Consider the following 20,016-nt stretch of genomic DNA (forward strand, 5'->3'; position numbering starts at 1 on the left):
ACTTTTGCTGTATAAGCAACCCCAGTGAGGTTTCTTCCTCTCTAGGGTTATTTTTGTCCCAGACTGATGTAGGAGTCATTTCACTGTGTTTCATCACCTGTAGTCAACATCTTCAAAGGCCTTTTGCTTTTTTTCTGGGTTTGATGCATACATTTCACACCTAAACCCTTTCATCTCTGGAATCCTGAGGATGGCTGGRTTTTTTCATTTTGTTTATAATTGCTTAAACAAATCAGCGTCACCATTAGGCATCTGGAAAGTATCGGTAAGGGACGAAAGAGAATTGTTTCACAAGTCTCTACCTGATATCTTKAATGCTACACATGGAAAGAGTACGTTTGAGTTGTCGCCTTCRGAAACATCCAGAGATTTGCATCTGCTTTTTGAAGACTGTTGTAAAATACTTSAGAAAATCTGTCATTATTCTGGCATTTAGCAAAAAGAAAGAATTTTATAGCACTAACTTCTCCTGTAAAGGAATAGATATGCTTTTTGTTTAGTTTATGCAAACTTCAATCTGTACTTCTGAATATGAGCTGGATCTACTTGTATTGTACGATTAATTGAGGTTACATATGTTTATTGTAATGCTTAAATAAAAAAAAAAAATTGAATTGGGCTGAACTGAATATGCTCTTTCAGGATAACCTGCACTGACACTGTTTATCTTTGAATACAGTTGACATCAATGCTATTTTTAACTCTTTGGTGACTGAGTCTGGTTGATGATGTTACAGTCAGTCTAAATTAGCTATCTGGAGGCACTGCATAAACCTGGGTGTGACTCCACCTTGTATTCTACCACTTCCTCTTAACCGCTCAGAGGCAGGAAGCGAGAAGAGACAGAAGAGGAAGAAAGGCTAAAGGGGTAGGGCCTGCTGCTTTCAGTTAAACTACAAAAAATGTGAAAGAGAGAAGTTTAGAAGAGAGATAAAAAAGGAATAGAATCAAGCAACATTTGTGAAAGTGGTTCTTGTAGAGCAGACTACATGAAATCATGGCTCCTTGGACAAGGACTACTACAGAGCGGTATGGTGTAGGTAAGTCAAAATAAGGTCCTCAATTTGAAGTTTCTGTGTCTRTGTGTGTGTGCATGAACTTTGCAGGTACATTTTGATGTACAGACTTATTGTTTTACTTAAAACCGCATTGTCTATCCAAAGAAAACAAATAMATTTCTGTATAGTGGGTGTGTTGGTGCTAAATGCTTYAGAGGTCGTCAGAGTTCAACATCCTATTCAACTCTAACCTTAAGATTTGACAACTTGCATAACGTACAACATCGACCTCCAAGGAAACGTAAACGGAGTTGCAGCAGAAGGGCAATGCTTTTGAGGAAAAAAAATCTTATACTTGGCACACAGATGCAATAGAAAAAAAATGAATGCTGGTGAATTGTAGTTGTAGCTTGAAGGAAGACAGCAAACACGACTTCAGTACAGTCTGTATTAGGCGTGTGGTTTAATATGGCGGCTCTTATCACAGTATGTTTCCATTAGATATGCAATGCAGCCAAAAACATGTCAAGGACACAGATTTTTTGACCTCCCATCTGGACTGAAATGACTGAAAATGAAAATCTTTTTGCTGCCRTTACTTTGATGTATTAATTAATAGTATTTCAGTCCTGTTAGGAGACAGTTAAACATTTCACCAACCCCGTAGTGCACCTTTTAGCCCAATACTAACAATGAAAGTAACACTGGATGACGGAAAGCTTTGAAAGTCGGGTTGATTCGGCATTAAATGTTTTGTACAAAAAAAGAAAAAAGTTGATGTGCTTTGTTTGAGAGTCTAGAACACAGGAAGTGGTGCTATACGGAAGGAAGTTTATACAAATTTAAAGTTTTAAAAGCTTAAATGTGCATCGAAAGTTAATGTTAGAGGAATGCTGACCATATGTTTCAACACAGAGCTAGCATATTTTAATAGTACACAGCTTAGATTATAGTAAAATACATCATACACAGCCTGTTATCTGTGGGAGGGAAGCTAATGCTAATGCTCTGCATATTAGCATGTTTTAGTCTTGCACATCCTCAAACACATGTTGAGCAGTTGCTTACAAAGACTGGATCTGAATCGGACATGACTGCATTGTATTGGAATTAATTACATTTATTTTATTTATTCTATGTAACTGAACATGAAGTGAAGTTATTTTTCTTGTAGCGTACCAGAGGATGCTCTTGTTGTGGAATTGAACTGGACTGCAACTAAATGTTTCTCCTTTGGGCAATTTGGTATTTCACTTCTTCGGACAACATTACCATTCATGACTATAATTATTTTGTTTTTAGTTAAGTGGAACTTTGTTGGCAAAGGGGAGAAGCAACTGTCCCTGGAAGTAGGAGACACGGTGCACATCCAGGAGGTCTGTGAAGGTGAGTGCTGTTACTACTGCTCCTGTGTCCAGTCATGTCGTACTTTTTTATTGCCTGTTAAAACTATTAATTAATAATAAAAAAATATTGCTCTAAAGCAGTCGTGTCCAACTCCAGCCCTTGAGATTTAGCATCTTTCAACATGTAACTCTCCAGGACTGGATTTAGGCACCCCTGGTCTAAAGCATGTTTGTTCCTTTTTAACACCTTAAGTTTGTAAGTTGGGATAAAACTAAAATATTTATTTGCAATAAAAAGCAAATGTCACAACACACATGCAGTCGATACCAACATGGCATGTCATGTTCAAACAACAGGTTAAAATGTGAAGTTTCTTTCACTTTGTGGATTCCGTTTAATTAGGACCCTTAAAGATTTGAATGCAGAGTAATACAGTTATTTAACACTTAGTCTGATTACATACAGGAAGACATCAATAGGATAGATGTTAAAAAGCACACAGGACATATTGATGAGAWAAATGAAAGTCAGGAGGATTCTGTGTTATTTAATTACATCCACTAGACTTAGTGATATAGATCAGAAGCTTCTGATGTGTTCTGAACTTTGATGGTACAGCAGTCCGTAATGATCATTATGATATTATCAATTAAAATGCCTTTTCCCAGATAAAAAAAAAAGCAACACTATGATTCAACGTTTTGGTAATGTGATGATTTTGATTAGTAGTCACTTTACAAAAGACTGATGTTCTGGTCAGTTGCATCATATTAAWCCTGTTGGAAGCATCTACTAGTCATGGATTTTCTTTAGTAGTTGTAAAACAATTTTGCGATGTTCCTTGATGAAGATTTTTTTTTTATGAAAAATTGGAGCACAGATTATTTAATTTATGAACGGTGCTTAAATGCATCTTTCAAGAATTTCTAAGGTTTGCATCATATTACTTTGTAAGAGCAGAAAACAAATTATTTTTGTCCTAAACAAATATTTACTTTGCATCAATTTGCCGCGTTCTTAATTTATTCCCCTATTTTATACTCACTAGTTGCTATTTCTGTCCTCTCACATTTCTGTAGTGTCTGTAGTTCTGCGTGATAGTCAAGTATTTTTTTAAATAAATTACAGACATAAACAGTCATAAAATTCTCATCTATATTTACATTTTATTGTATATATTTTTTTAAATTGCACCGTATTTCAACTCAGTATTGAGTGTTTTCCTGCTGAAGGTACAAAATAACACATGGTTGGGGCAAAATGTTTCTGAGGATATGGCTTCATTTACTTCCCCCAAAAATTTTGACACAAAATTACCAAAACTACAAATATATAAAAAGGTAAAGGAGCAAAATAACCAGAACTCTCAAACATCTAACTACTAGRAAACCACAGTGGGAATGGCTGCTTTCATGYYCTTATTGTGYTACAATTTCGAAAAGAAAAAAAAAGAARAAAAAGATGTAACTGTGAACACTCTATATATTGCTTTTTTTCATGCAGTTTTATGATGACATTTCAATTGYCTTTCAGGGTGGTACAGAGGATACCTGACCAGAAACAAAGCCCAAAAGGTAAGAGTTGTGCATCTTAGCTGCATAATTTACAATAACACAATTGTTGACGTTGAGAACTTTCACTGACTTCCTTCTTGTGTGTGTCTGTCTCATATCTCCCACTCCAGGGAGTTTTTCCTTCAAGTTTTATCCATCTGAAGGAGGTCAGCATTGATAAACGAGGGTGGGTGGATCTGACAGACCATATGTTAAAGTTAGAGAAGTTTAATGTGTCTAATGTGCCTATGTTTGTGCAACTTTAGAGATGAGGAAATTGTGACRTCTGCTGAGATGCCTTTGGTGAAAGAGGTGACCACCACACTGAGAGAGTGGGGCACCATATGGAAGCAGCTGTTTGTGGTACAAACCAAACTTTTACAGTTGTGTTCGTGAAAGTTTACTTGTCTCTGTTTAGTTTTAACACCACTTTTTTTCCCCCCCTGTCTGTGTTTTTAGAGCAACAAGCATGGACGTGTGAAACAGGTCCAGAGGCTGATGTGGGACTTGATGGAGTGGCGTTCCCAGCTCCTATCTGGGACTCTGCCCAGCGACGAATTTAAGGAGCTCAAGCAAAAAGTTACTTCTAAGATTGATTACGGCAACAAGTGCGTCTACACTGTTAATCGTTGTTGTTAACTTGCGTTTTCTCCCAGCTTTCACAAAAACTGTAAAAAAAAAGTGTCTGTTCATCTTTTGGTCTTATCTCCTAATTATTCTCTCTTCATGCGCATCCATTTTCTCTTCAACTAATTGCCTTCCTTTTGTAAAATGTATTTACTTTCTTCACCTTCCTTCTAATTCCATCAACCCTGCTTTTCCTTTTTTTTTTCGACGAAGGATCCTTGAGCTGGACCTGGTTGTTCGAGACGAGGACGGGAACATCTTGGACCCTGAGCAGGCTAACGTCATCAGCCTCTTCAGAGCGCACGAGGAGGCCACAACCAAAATCAATGAACGCATCAAAGAAGAGCAGGTAGAGGACAGAATGTGAAGGGGGAGGCAACACGAAGGGTTTAAAAGCTGTGACACTAATGGGATTAGTTTTATGTCCTATCGTTTATAAAAGATCCTTTTTTTTTAAATGAGGTGATTTTTACGAATATAAAACTGGATTATATACTTGGATTCAATTGCCGTTTTATCATTTAATCCCTGTTGTCCTTATTTTTGCGTGAGAAAGGCGCTACAGTGAAACTCTATCTGTTCGAAGCCGTAGATAATAATTGAGTTATACTTCTTATATGTCAGTCATCTGCCAGCTAAATAAATTAAGTGTCAGCTTGCTTACAAATTGAATTAACTTCAGTTTCACTCCATCTAGATATTTTACATCTCACCATTGATCTAACTACTGATTGAATTAAGAAGATAATRCTATAAGACTTTTTTTACTCAGAGATTTTCCTCTCGCTCTCTCAAATAAAAAGCGTGAATGCTGCAGCTGATTTATTTCAAATGACAGCGACTTTAATGCCAACCAGTTCTGAGCTACAGTGTCAGCCAGCCTTATCAGAACCTTTGATAAACTTTTGTAAAAGCCTTAAAATTAAGAAAACTAATTAAGCTTTTATTGGAGCAGTAAAGTTTAACTCTGGGGAAAAAAAACTCAGAMCCTTTTTATGAATAAATACATGATTCATGATTTCAAATGGATTCAAATGTCAGACAAGCAAATTCCTCTTCAGAATGCTAAGGAAAGGAAAACATGCAGTTTAAGAAAAGCAATTTAAAACTAACGAAATGGCTACAAGAAAATAGACTCTATCTGCATACAAACCATTTGTTTTGAATACATGCTGAAACAAATTGTTTTGTTATCCCATYGCCACCAACATAGACGGCTGGAGTTTACTAAATGCTACACTTTAATAGAAAATGTCTGCTTTTGTCAGATTGAGCATTTTGCAAAAACACATTTAACAATTTTTTGCAACGCCAGGGTTCTCTGGTGCAAAAGAAAGTATGAATAGGTGGGAAAGCACCTCATCACAAAATTAAAGTGTATAATTACTGAAGCTAATGGAAGAATTATCCCAAATCTATGATGAAATAAACACAGAAGGTGCATCAGACATCAACTTCYTTCTGTGGTYGTCTCAGCAGGTGTGAATTGAAAACGACCCAAGTGATGGATTCCTCTATGGATTCCCCAACTTTGTGAATTGTATTAAAAGATGATTGAGTGCTGCTGTCAAAATGGGATTTTATAACATTTTAACAGCAGCACTGCACACATAACTTCAAGTAAAACACATATATTTGGGAATTGTTCTATCTCGAAGAGATATTTCCTCAAAAATTTGTAACAGAAGATTGTAATGCTGCAATAAAAGATTCAAATTCAGATTGGTAATCATATATTTATATTTACGTTTCTCCTGCAGTCCAATATCCAGACAGACCACAGTGGGATCTCGGCACGAATTCAGTCGTCCCCCACCCACAGCCTCTACGTCTTCGTCAGGAACTTTGTGTGTCGCATTGGGGAAGACTCTGAGCTTTTCATGTCCCTCTATGACCCAGTCAAACAAACCATCATCAGGTATCAGTGGACGTTCTGCCTCAGCTTTGCTTTCTACAAGATGAAATGTTTTGAAAATATTTCTGTCCAAATCAGATTGGTGTCAATAATTWATATGCTGTAAATTTGAAACTCATCTCTTCTATAAATACTAAATGCTTTTCTTTAGTTTTTTTTTTWWKTTTWTTTTTTAGTAAAATTGCATCTTTGCTTCAATATCTTAGTTGTGTAAAGCAGATATGAACACTCATGCAAGCTACACACAGTTTCTTCCATTTTTTTATATTCTTGTTCGAATACCTTGCCTTCCTCCCTTCTCCTTCGTTGTTGAGCGACACTAAACTATGACAATTTGCCAGAAATAGTCATAAGGAAATTAAAATTATAGGCCAGCAGAAACTGAGTGGCAGGACCGTATGGAGCCGACAGAGCTGATGTTAAGCCCCGTCACTCACTGTCATGCTGAGTATATCTGTGTCTCAGCCAGAGTGGCTGGAAGTATTGCGTTCGACCTAAATCAGTCATCGCTTTTTCAATACATACCAACTACTAAGAAATTGTTCCTTCAGTGTCTGACCATTTGTTGAGGGGCTTTGTTCCCTTTTATCTAATAGGTTTGGTGTCTTTCTTTCAATTGACTTTGAGTCAAAGACGTTTTATTCTTGCACTGACTTTGGTTTGTTTTATCCTTATACTTTTTATCTGTCCACGTCTGAAAAAAAAAAAAAAAAAAATAACTGGTATATATTACCTTGTGAAGGTTTTCACACCTGTTGAACTTTTCCACAWCCCAAACACAAAAGTCTGTATTTTTTTTCGAAGGTTCAACGTGATAGATGTCATGTCACATGTCAAATCAGACATGTAAAATCATGTCACAACAGTGCATGATTTTAAAGTGAAAGGAAAATCACAYTGATTTTAATCTTTTCAAAGCAATAAAAACTCTGAAAAGTCTGCTTTTGTCTGAGTCAGCACTGTATCGAAGCATCTTTCAGTGCAACTTTAGCTGCAAATTTTTTTTTTCTTTTTTTGTGCCATTCTCACACATGATTTGGTAACCTAGAGCTCCACCAGACGAGCCGCAGCAGCAAATAGCAAACACACAAACGGAGCTTCTGCTGATCTTATCAAGCAAACTAGAACACTCCATGTAAACGGGATCAATGGATGCCCTGGAGAAGCATTGTTGAGCTGAAGGGAGAGAGCGTTGTAAAAGATAGAAGATTCCTAAAGACACAGGCCAATTTCAAGGCATCAGATATGCAAATAGATGGAGCATTTTCATAATAACTGGCGCTAACATAGTTTCTTGATTGAAATATAAAATGACRCTATGTGCCAGAAAAATGCCCTTTAGGCTTTATGGAGGATTTATTTATTTTTTGCCTTTTATTTGATCTGTTTAAGTGTTAAACCATAAAACAGCTATTTTCTTCATAACTAAGCATTGCTTTCTTTTGGCTTATAAAAATACATAAGGTATATAAAAACAGAATAAAATCGAAATTGGTGAAAAAGTTTAAAAGAAAGCTTAAAGGGTGTCAATACTTTTGTAATGTGCCGTATTATGCACATATGTGTTTTGAGGTCTGTAAAATAGTTACTACTCTTTATGTAAAATTATAACTGAACGTTGATGCAGGTTTTATGTGGACCTAATGTTTTTTCGTACTTTTTGCAGCGAGAACTACTTGGTTCGCTGGGGCAGCAGTGGTTTTCCAAAAGAGATCGAGATGCTGAATAATCTGAAGGTTGTCTTCACAGTAAGTGGCCACCGGAGGGCACTGTTAGACCGTTTCTCAGCTTGGCGAGAACACTGCACAACACGACAATGAATGAACTTGTTACCTGTCAGAGGGTTAGATTGTTGTCTCATTTTTCTCTCTGGCTTTTCCCAGAGAGGTTCTTCTGCTTACTTGTTCTCTGTCTTTGTCCACCAGGACTTGGGGAACAAAGACCTGAGCAGGGAGAAGATTTATCTGATCTGTCAGATAGTGAGAGTGGGCAGGATGGACTTGAAAGAAACAAACAACAAGAAGTGCACTGTGGGCCTCCGCCGGCCTTTTGGGGTGGCAGGTACTTCAAGTGGAGACAGTTGACTTTGTTTTGGCCCAAAGCTAAAATGACGTTTCCAGTGTTCCACATATATCATAACAGTAATGAAATAGTGGTTTGATTTCTTGAAAATACCCCTGTTTATGTATAGTAGGCATCCCAAATAATGATAGTGTCACTATAAGCTTAGCAAACTAATGCATCAACACCGAGGTAAGAGATATGCAAGCATCTAGATCAGTCAATAGACTGTTCTTCAGGGATATACACTGGCATTTTAGTAACTTTTTGCATAAAAATGAAGCCTCATACTTAAGAAAACAGCAAWATGTTTCTAACCTATTTAATAATAGAATAACTTTTTCTGCTGTTATTGCATCTGTTCTGTCAGCTAGTATGACTTCCAGTACCACCTGCAGCTTTTTTTTTTTTTTTTTAATGGGGCAAAAGTCTTTTGATCAAGTGACATTAGAACAGGCAGCATGATTAAAATAACTAAAGTGTTGTTGTTTTTAATTACCATGTAACAACGCTGTTTTTTTAAACATCCTCAAACGATTTCTCAAGMAAGCAGCTGTCAGGGAGTGTGTTTTTCTCAACTGCTCCCTATTTGTCCGAGGTGAAACTGTCACATATCAAATATGGCTGCATAGCGTTGCTTTGATTTTTCTCATCAGCGACACATTTATTTTCTCCTCTTGGTAGTGATGGACATCAGTGACATCATCAAAGGGAAGCACGAAAGCGACGAGGAGAAGCAATTTTTCATTCCCTTCTTCCCGTACGTCCTATTTYACTATTACTACTTCTTTTTTTYCCTCTGTGTCGTATTTCTACCACCAATAAAGTATCTACTCAAAAGCTGTTTCTGGATTTCCCTAAAGAATCCTTCATGTTAGAACTGAAATGTTGCAGTTTTGTGCTCTTGCGGCTGTCAGCACCCACAAGATTTAAAACAGATTTTTTCTGTACATTCAACTCTMTGACTTTTGTGTATATTTGGTTTCAGGGTAGTGGCTGAAAATGACTTTCTCCACACCTTGCTGAACAAAGCGACAGCACTGCGAGGAGACAGTGGCGGCCAAGGTACTGTTCTGCTCTAACTGGCTTTTTCTTTCTGTTTTCCCWTCCATGTGAAGCGTGTTTGCAGCCAAGTCGTACACAGGTCTGTGTGCTGCTGTTGCTTGTGGCAAGATAAATCTGTCAGTCACTGACTGACATTATTTTGAGCAGAACACAAAGTCTGTTTTTTTTCTTTCATTTTAATTAATCCCATTCCCTTTTTTCCTAAGCTCTACTTTTACAACTTTAGTTTGTGACACTGTCACGCTCTAGAGTAACTTTGCATGTTACATCTCTCATGCTTTATCTTCCTCTGGTACCCATTTGCTCCAAGCATAGCCTAGATATAGCGGGAGCACCTTTGGCCACCACATTTCAGGTTTTGGTATCACTTGCCTCTAATCTCTCTTTCTCTCTTCAAAATGCATTTGCCATCACACATGCATTTGCACACTAACACACAATACTTACATAGCAGTGTATCATTTTTATACCACATTCCTTAATATCCATCTCTATTTTTTTTTTTTTTTTTACAAAAAAATCAACCTTATTATTTTTTTAGTAATGTTTGTCTGATGCCATCTGTAAATCTTCAAATTTTTTTTTTTTTTTTTAGCACTCTGATTATTCACATATGTATTATTTGCCCCAGACGGCATCAATATGGCACCGCTACAGAATCAATGTAAGTGCTACTTAAACTTTGCACCAACGAGCGCATGTCAGCATTACTGAATCTCGTGATTCAGTCAGTATTCAAGAGCAAGACTCACTTACCCTTGCATGCTGAGTGGTTGATCTAAAAGCTACTCATCCTGTGCACATCAAACTTTGATTATATCACAGACATATAATAAATTAACTCAGGCTTTGATGTCACTGGAAAACTAACTTATTTTTGTCTTAAGCAAAGTATAAGTACCTGTGAGATACATTCTTCATTCCAATAGAAATGCACCATATGAAACAGTGGCCATATAAAGTGACCCCCATAATTTATAGATGCTTCACAAAATCCACGTCATTCACTCTTTATGTTTTAAGTCTTTACCCAGGTAAAATGTGCTTAGATGTACGGACCGCCTGGTGAGATAAGAAATGAGGGGATAGCAATTTATTCTGGACTCGTTAAAGTGTAAAATAATAGTTTAGCTCTCATGCCTTAACCTTAGTTTGTTTTTGAAATAATTTTAAACTACGTTTTGATACAGAAAGCTGCACATTTGCCTGACAATGAGAGAACCAAAACTGTTCTTTCTCAGTTGTTTATTTTAAACCAGTCTGAGTTGACTCCAGCGTACAAGTAAAATGTTTTGCTTTCTTTAATTTTGTGGAATTTCTCATTATTTTTTTCCTAATCAGCTAAAAAAAAATCTAAGTTCCATAGCAACCATCAACAGGGTCTGTGTTCATGTTAGTTATTTTTTATTTAGTTGATTACATGCAGACAGTATCACAGAGAAGACCTTCGTTTTTCTCCTCTGGATTATAATTTTACAATACTCCATTCAAATGCCGTGTAATCATCTAAAAACAAAACATGGAATAAATGTATTTTTTATCCTTAATATTAGCTTGTGAGTATTAACATTTTGCTAGGATCAAAATACAACTTTGTAAAAGTTTAATTCTGCTTAAGTCTCATAATTTCAAAATGATTTTGARGCTTTTTTTTTATGATCAATGTACTCAATTAAATACTCATTTATTTTAAACGACAAGCTCCCTGCATCTCCAACTGTGCTCTTCAGGATTATGGGTCACCATGAAGGCTCTGGTGGGCGACATAGTTCAGATTCGAAAAGAATACCCCCACCTGGTGGACCGCAGCACGGTGGTWGCACGCAAGCTGGGCTTCCCGGAGATCATTATGCCAGGAGACGTCCGGAACGACATCTACCTCACCCTGCAGGGCGGCGACTTTGACAAGTACAACAAGACGACACAGAAAAACGTCGAAGTCATCATGTGGGTCTGTGACGAGGAGGGCAAAGTCATACAGGTGAGCAGGTCGCACGTTGGTGGACATGACATGAACTGAACGATTCGGTTTGTGTGTGTGGAGCAGATTGAAGCCGAGGCTGCAGCTGCAGAGTTATGTGTCATGTGTTATTAGCCAGCAGTAAACAGAGACGTCTTTATCCCAGAATGGCAATCCATCTAATGTACGTTGGCTTAAATGGGCAGATGCTGCAAAAATAAAACCTGACACATTACACTGACATATTTTTCCTTGGCCTGTTTTCATAGAACTCCATCTGTCTGGGAGCTGGGGATAAAGCGGTCAGTGAATACAGGTCCGTCATCTACTACCAGATCAAACAGCCCCGCTGGATGGAGACCGTTAAGGTGTGTGTGCGTGTGTGTGCGCGCGTGTGTGTGTTGCTCACTGCTCTCCCAGCCACCTATTTAGGTCCCTTTGAAGTGACGTGCTCTACATCATTTGCATTTCTCACTTCACGTTATTTTATAGGGCCTTAGAACATGGCTTAGCATTCCGTTCTCTAATAACATGAGATATCCTACAGGTGACAGTCCCTCTGGAAGAAATGCACAGAATTCATCTGCGTTTCATGTTCAGACACCGCTCTTCACAGGAGTGTAAGTAGCATCCTCAATTCCTTCTCGGCACCTGTCTGCTTTCTCAATGAGATCAGCGTCCCTAACACTTCTCCTCCTCCCTGTTCCCTGGAGCATAATGCGATACTGAAAGCACCTAATGATTCTAACCAATTTGCAAAATGACCCATGGCATCATTACTCACACCTGATTATTCAAATGAGCAGTTTTCCTGTCTATGGCGTCTGAAGTCTTCACCCTTCTTGTTTTTGTTCCCCCTCCTTTTTCCTGATGTATTTTTTTCTTTTCTTTTTTTTACATCTTACTTCTTCCTCTACAGCCAAGGACAAAAGTGAGAAAAACTTTGCGATGGCATTTGTACGTCTGATGAAAGAAGATGGGACAGTTCTTCAGGATGGACTGCATGACCTTATTGTCTTTAAGGTGRGACTTTATTAAAGGTTAAACAGACGTAGKTCTTGACATATGCATGCTGCAGAACAGTTCACTGATAAACATGTTCACTTGACAGTGCTTGTTTTGCAATACATCAAATGCCTATGATTACCTGATGGTGCTTTAGTACACAGAATGTGTTTATTTAGTGCCATKGCTCCCAGAATGTGTAAAGTTAGTTATTTTACAATCAAACAAACAAAAATTAATGACAAAAAACTTTGAAAAAATKATTTTATAACCAGTGAAGCGAGTCAGTTGTGCTGGTTACTGTACTCAAGCAGCAGCAGTGATGTCTTGAACTGCTAGCAAAAATACTAAGCAATGTTTGAAGCATGTTGCCTCAAATTATGATCCAACGTAGGCTAAGGAAAGGGTGTGTAATATAGCTTTGTCTTCTATAAATGGACAAAACCCATCACAACTTATTATGAATTCTTCAAAGATAAACAAATGGTGGACAGTTTTTGCCTTTTTGCATGTTTTTTAAAGTAAAAAAAAAGAAAAAAGAACAAGCTGAATAAACTTAAGTTCTGCATTCAGACCTGAACTGGCACAATAAATCTCCTATAAAGGAACATCCTTAACGGGTAGACCATTAAAGGAGTACCATTTAAAACTAAGACAGACAATATGGCAAAAGGCATGATGGCAAGACTTAGTTCCAGTCATTTTGAAACATTGCTTATGAATTATTTGGTGTCATGTTGTGTAATCACAAATCCTTTGTGGCGTGTCGTCACCATCTATGTGCAGCTTAAAATCAGGCATCCACTCTGCACTGCCATCATATCAGTAAAGGAGCAGGATCTCTGTTTCTTAGACCTTGTTGAATCTTTGACACAAAGAATTTTGGATGTTCTGTTGGTCAAAGGGGAACTAACTAGCAAAATAAAATTGTAATACAATTAAAAAACAAATCTTAGGTGTTTATCCTTTCTTGGATAAAAATGACATTTGTTGGTCTRTTATGGTTTTGCTTGAATTCATGAACCGTGGCTCTAGTTAATGGTACACAATGCTTTGTGCTAGATTATAAAATAACTTTTTTGTAACTATTRTTACTTAGCCTGGCCATTGCTGCCATACACATGGCACTCATTACATAAGTCACGCACAAACCTAGCAAATGGGTAAAATTTTAAACTTTAACAACAGAGTCCACGCCTCYAGGAAACAATCGTTTTCTCCATAGCCAAGAGCCCAGATCTCTGTACAAAATGAAGTACAGTACTTCACTTTGTTTTTACTGGTTTTTACCAGTCTGTTTATTACTTCAAGCTTTTGCACATTATGCATCTGAGCTACAGTAACTCACACATATTTATTGAATAATACGCAACCGGTGAAATAAAAGTTGAAACCGAGAAAAGTTTTTTTTTTTTACTCATAAACAGCTGAGGTAAGCAAAACCTTCTGCTCACATCATGCTTGGAAAACAGATGCATCTTCAAAAGTTAAGCTAGTGAAAACATTTTGTAATGTCACTGCAGTAATAAGAGTTATGAAAGCAGAACTAAAGATATAGTGAAGTTGGACAGGAGATTATGGCCTCACTGACAGGTTGAGTGAAGCCAAATAGACTTCCTGTTAAATGAGCCCAAGCTAAGATTGAATCGCCATATTGATTACGTGTCWGATGCAGTGAAGATTAATTACTCATGATTCACTCAAATACCAAACGGATGGCCCTCCTATGCCCTCGTTGGCGATTATCTCTTGTTATCCCTGCATTCCTTTTGATCTTTCTTCCACTTTTGACTTCTAGCTCTTCCTCTGTGCTGCAGCGACCTGGTTGAAGTTGGGGGTGAAACGAGAACAGAGTTGTGAAGATGTGTTGTTCTGATCAAAGTGTTCTCTGTTAAAAGTGTGTGTGTGTGATTTTTTTTTTTTTTTGGCAAAAACGTTCTTGCCTTTATTCACAAACAGTATTTGAATACCTAAATCATCATCTGATACATATATATATTTTTTAATCTAGGAGTTTTTTTTTTTTACGTTGACAGAATGTGCTCATGTTGAAAACAATGATTTCTCATTAAAAGTGAATGTGCARGAATTAGTGTTCAGAGCAGAGTGCCAGCACATGTCCTTCGTTTTTCAACAGTATCAGTAAAGGATACTGCCTGGCAGTAGAGCGAACATAATTTTTGTCCGAGTGCCAATAAGAAGACCAACAGTTTTCCTTCCAGAAGTGATTCGTTACGACTTTTACTGTAATTTTCCACTCGATGTATTAAGAAAAATAAAATAAATACAAATTTCTTTGAGTTTATGTTAATCAAGAGTTGGAAAGAGGAAACATAAAGGGAGAGATGTRAGAAAGTTAACAGRAAGAGAGAAAACAAGAAGCACATTTAGTAAATCTGCTTGTACATCTGCAGACAGTTAGAGGAGGAGGTGGTAGAAGTTGCAAGAAGAACCCAAAATATCTATTATATTTTCATTTAAAAGACTTATTATTGTGGGTATCTCTTAGAATACAATAACTTTATGAACATTCTGATTGTTAACTGAAATGAAAAATACTACCTGTTAAATTTAGAGTGGAACAAGAGAGAGCGCAGTCCCTAAARGATGATGAGAGCAWAACTACATTCCACGAGAAAGATCTATTCCTGATTTCAGACTGTTTTTATTTTGCTCAGAGAGAAAAAAAAAAAAAAKAAATAGTTGAGACATTATTACTGCAGGTGCCCTGCAGGTCGTGTTTTGTGACTTTTAATTCAAAACCTCAAGTATTACTTMACAGCTGAAAACTCCCAGACTAAACACAGATTTAACTAAACACAGGATAAAATTATTCTTGGTCCAGACCCAGAACACCATCCATCATACTATCATGTGGCCTCATTACTACAGTTACAGTAAATCACTATTCCGTGTAATGGATTCAAATCTACATTGTCTTTCCAGGGAGACAGCAAGCGCATGGAGGACGTGAACTCATACTTGTCCTTGCCCTCCACCCGCTACCATCACAGCGACGCCCACAAGGGGGCAGGACTGAACCGCAGCGCCAGCAGCGTGTCTGGGGGTGGAGGCCTGTCAGTGAGCTCCAGAGACAGCTTTACCATCTCCACCCTGGTCTGCTCCACTAAACTCACCCAAAACGGTACGTGCAAGCTTCTGGTCTGGACATGTGTGAGCTTGTGGCTGCAGAGCAAATTAAACAGGCCAGAAATTAGCAGCAGAAAGGACGCTTGAAATTAAAGCCGACATGTCAAAAAAAAAAAAAAAAAACTTTAATTAACACCTTCTTCCGACGAGAAAATATGGCCAAGCCAAGCCAATGAATAATCATCTGGCTGTGAAGATGGCAGAGGTCAGAATCGCTGCTTCCAATAAGATTCTCTTCAGGTCTGAGGGTATAAATGATTAAAACTTCACTTCTGCTTGAAAGTAGAGCGGTAATGCGATGCAAATGTAGGGCTTTGAATGTAGAAAGACATCCAGCCAATTAAAACCGAGAGAAAATAAGCGTGATATTCACAGCAAAACGGGGACAGGATTGTGGTATATTTGTGTTTATGCGTGCTGAAGATTGTAACATCGAGGAGTGTTGGGCTCTCGTCTACGACGCCCACTGATGCAGCGCCACAGGCAAAATGCGTTCACAAAAAGGAGCTCATCAACGAGTGCTTAATTGCACAGCCACTCCAGACAGAGAGGTGCATCAGACACAGGTGCAGAGCAGCAGCTGTTCTCAAGGAAGTCAGTCCATCACCGTAATGAACATTATCCGGCAATATTAATCACCTTTACCTCATTCACAAACACACACACAGACGCTCAGGCCTTCATACACACAGGGCTGTTCAGGGCCAACCTCCAGATGTGCAAGCTTGGCGTGGCATGTCAGGAAAACCGTTGGACCGGGAGAACAGTTTGCTCTGAAGTAGCAGACAGAGAAATCTGTCCCATGTCAAACACTGTAACATACTTAATGACTGAAAAATGGGATTTGGACRCTCAGGTGTAAACACCGACAGACATATTGTATGAAGCAGAATGTTTGCTGATTAAATACAAGATGATTGGCGTACAGTAATTGGAAAAAAACAAACAAAAAGAAACTCGTGCAATTAACAGAAAGTTATTCACCTAATTGCAGGTTCAAATTCTAGAGGAATTTGTTSAGCTAATATGACCTTAACKTTTCCATATTTGCCAAGATGGGAAGTAATTTACACTAGACAAAGTTTAAAAAAAGAAAACTACTGGAATGATTCTAGATAATTTATCTGCTGACCAACACAAGCAAACATTATGTTGGGAGTCTCTCACTAAAGGTAAAGGTACAAAGGATGTTAGCATTGTTTATGAGTATAATAAAGTATATCGCAGTGTGCATCTTGTATTTTTGTTACCATTTATTACCAAAAGTATTGGCAGTAAAAGGTATTCTGCGGTTAGTCGGGGGTTCTGGAGGGACAGGGAACCACTGGTGTAAAAGTTACTGGCCTCAAAGCGTTGGAGACGTGTTCTCTGAAGCAACAAATCCTGCYTTTCGGGCTTTCAGTYCGATGGACGAACCTGCATTTCCTGCAGTTATCAGGGGAACATTATCTGTCTAACTGCATTGTATCAGTGTGAAAGTTGGAGTTGCATTAAGACCTTAGCTCCAGTGATCCTTCGGCATACCAAGGCATTTTGGATGCCTGTTTCTACAACTTTGTGGAAACAGGTGGGAGATGCTCTCTTCCTGTTCCAACGTGACTGCATACKCGTACATCGTTCACCRACCTTGTATGAGCTTCAGGAAGAAAGGTTGAAATTGCCATAAACACAGTCCTTGATCTTGTGGAAAGCCTCCCTAGGTTGTTATAGCTGCAAGGGGTGRGCTGATGTAAAATTAAACCATATGAATTAAGAATGGGATGTCATTGATGTTAATTTAATGTGAAGCTTTAGACTTATGAAAACTTTTACAAGGCATTGCATCCGTCTTCATGTACATCCTGTAAACCGCTTTAAACAAAAGGAAAAAGAAATATCTACATGTGATAAAGTAAAAAGAAGCAAACTGCTGATTTCATTGATTGTCAAGTCGACTTTTGTTTTTCAAGGGAAAATCAATCAATCAATCAAATTTTATTTGTATAGCACATTTCAGCAGCAAGGCATTTCAAAGTGCTTTACAAAATTAAAAACAGAAACACAGAAACACAATTTAGCCGAGCAACAAAATCGCCTGGAAAAGTTTCCCAGCCAGTTGGGAAAATGCCTTTTGATTAATTTAAGGTTTGTGCAGCACTATCAGATGGTATATGGAGCTGCCTTCATAYGGGAAATACATCTGACCTGAACATATTCTGTTTGTGATTTCAGTGGGTCTATTGGGGCTGCTCAAATGGAGAACCAGGCCTGACAACCTGAAAGAAAACCTGGAGAAACTCAAAATCATTGATGGCGAGGAGGTGGTCAAGGTCAGTGCTATGAAAAATTAAGAAAACCTGACATGTCTCTGCTTGAGTGTGTACACCAGTGTGGGGTGTGTTTTCCCACCGGCTCYGTTTCGTTTGCATGCAGTTTCTGCAGGACACTCTCGACGCCTTGTTCAACATCATGATGGAGCACTCTCAGAACGACGACTACGACATCCTTGTGTTTGACGCCTTGGTGAGTTTGTGGGGTTGTCTCCTTGAAGGGTACACACTTTGCCAGGTGTGACACTGAATATGCGACATGTCGACTCAARCGGCAGGATTCCTTGACAGCTTGTTTGGAATCTTAACATATCTATGTGCCCATCTTTTTCAAACAGTCGTGTTTGTCAGATAGTTGTACATAACTCTTATCTGGCTTGCAAAAAGTGTGCTGCTACTGTATGTAAACATGTCACTAACTCTTCCTCTGTATTGCATATTTTTTTTGCCTTGGCAGATTTATATCATCGGTCTGATCGCTGACAGAAAGTTCCAGCATTTTAACACAGTTCTGGAAGCCTACATAAAGCAGCATTTCAGCGCCACGCTGGCCTACAAGTAGGTTATTTTTGAGCCTCTTGTGTGTTAGCTGAAACAGTTGGTGTGCTTTTTGTTTGCAGCCATGCCTCTACCAGCCTGTTATAAACCCTATAAGAGCAGCAGATCTTTAGGAATCTTTACTGTTTTTATAATACTGATTGTGCAGATAGGTCAGAGCACAGGGCGAATACATTTAATGAATGCATTTGTGATTGACTAAGATACATATTAACATTTTGGTCACAACGTCAGTGTTCTCCCTGCTCTGAAACAGCTTACCTKGAGAGTTAGTAGTCACGTAAGTAAAAAAAAAATTAAGTGTATCATTAAACATGCTTGTAATATAAGTAAAAGAACAAAGACAAACAAATCTAAAGCCAAACAAACAAGTGAATAAAAGATCCGGAACAATCTGCGAGCAAATTTACATTTCCTCCTCCTTAAACACCCCGATTTTCATTTTTCTGCGCTGATTTAGCTGCTCCCTGCTGGCCTGGAAGTGATTGATTAAAAATGAATAATTTCTTCATGCTCATTGTTCCATGAGTGCATCTCTCATTGTGTTTGCTCCTTTTGATAAACGTTTCAAAAGATTGTTGGATTAGGATCTGGCATAATGAACAGAACGCTTTATTATTTTGTTAATAATTTTGATCAACAAAACATGCATTTCTATTATATGTATGTTAAAAAAAACAACAGAAATTAGTATTTAATTAGATAACTCTCCATTTGTGTTAATTTTTGTTCACTAAAACAGTTTGTGTCCATCCATTGCTTTTTAATCTTTCACAGTTATAAGATGARCCAAACAGAATGAAGTGGATTTATTCTACACAGTAACAAAATACTCTGAAAGGTCAAATCTAACCATTCTATAACATTCACATTGATTTTTAGGTGTTGACTGTTTAAAATGTAGCAGCAAATGTTAGATTGATGTATTTTTGTGTTCAAGGCAAAAATGCTTGTAGTGGTGGGTGTTTTAGAAGCTGCATTAGCTCTTAGTGTGCATCTGTATAGATCAGTGGTCCCCAAACTTTTTCCTGTGAGGGCCAYATAACTTTTTCCTTCTCTGGTGGGGGGCCGGAGTCAGTTTGTAACAGRAAAAGTGAAACAGAAAAAGACGATTGCAGGAGTGCCTAAATGTAAAAAATATATCGTTTTCCAGAAAGCACAATCAAATAATTCTTTCTGGGTTCTTCACAGAAAAAATCCAGGAAGGATTATAGTCTGTATTTTCCGAACTATGAGCCGCACCGGACTATAAGCCACAACCCCAAAGCTTTTTTTGTTGTTTAAACCAGTAAACATGCACATCTAAGCCTCAGATATCTCTGCCGCTCTAGGTTTTCCACAGCAATGCAGCAGCAGCAGAGGGGGGCGGACACCCAAAATTTGAGTAATAACAGATCAATTGAATATCACATTTATTAGGGTTGTAAAAGAAAAAGTTGCCAAGATTAGATTTAACAGAACTGATTAC

The 20,016-nt window shown here is 37.9% G+C and overlaps 1 protein-coding gene across 1 annotated transcript in view; it reads left to right on the plus strand.

The window, feature by feature from the left end:
- Positions 1-19: 19 nt before the first annotated feature.
- dock2 (dedicator of cytokinesis 2) overlaps positions 20-20,016 on the plus strand; it is a 107,612-nt gene continuing 87,615 nt past the window's right edge. Inside the window, exons 1-20 of the mRNA XM_008420268.1 lie at positions 20-1,040; positions 2,301-2,384; positions 3,879-3,919; positions 4,030-4,085; positions 4,165-4,261; positions 4,358-4,506; positions 4,739-4,874; positions 6,286-6,443; positions 8,107-8,188; positions 8,366-8,501; positions 9,186-9,261; positions 9,490-9,566; positions 11,297-11,547; positions 11,796-11,894; positions 12,074-12,146; positions 12,446-12,549; positions 15,478-15,676; positions 17,893-17,990; positions 18,094-18,183; positions 18,448-18,548. Coding sequence (XP_008418490.1) covers positions 998-1,040; positions 2,301-2,384; positions 3,879-3,919; positions 4,030-4,085; positions 4,165-4,261; positions 4,358-4,506; positions 4,739-4,874; positions 6,286-6,443; positions 8,107-8,188; positions 8,366-8,501; positions 9,186-9,261; positions 9,490-9,566; positions 11,297-11,547; positions 11,796-11,894; positions 12,074-12,146; positions 12,446-12,549; positions 15,478-15,676; positions 17,893-17,990; positions 18,094-18,183; positions 18,448-18,548 — 2,150 coding nt within the window. The 5' untranslated portion in view covers positions 20-997. The remainder of the gene's footprint in view (positions 1,041-2,300; positions 2,385-3,878; positions 3,920-4,029; positions 4,086-4,164; positions 4,262-4,357; positions 4,507-4,738; positions 4,875-6,285; positions 6,444-8,106; positions 8,189-8,365; positions 8,502-9,185; positions 9,262-9,489; positions 9,567-11,296; positions 11,548-11,795; positions 11,895-12,073; positions 12,147-12,445; positions 12,550-15,477; positions 15,677-17,892; positions 17,991-18,093; positions 18,184-18,447; positions 18,549-20,016) is intronic.

The sequence above is a fragment of the Poecilia reticulata genome, linkage group LG10, assembly GCF_000633615.1.
Source record: "Poecilia reticulata strain Guanapo linkage group LG10, Guppy_female_1.0+MT, whole genome shotgun sequence".
NCBI classification, from domain to species: domain Eukaryota; kingdom Metazoa; phylum Chordata; class Actinopteri; order Cyprinodontiformes; family Poeciliidae; genus Poecilia; species Poecilia reticulata.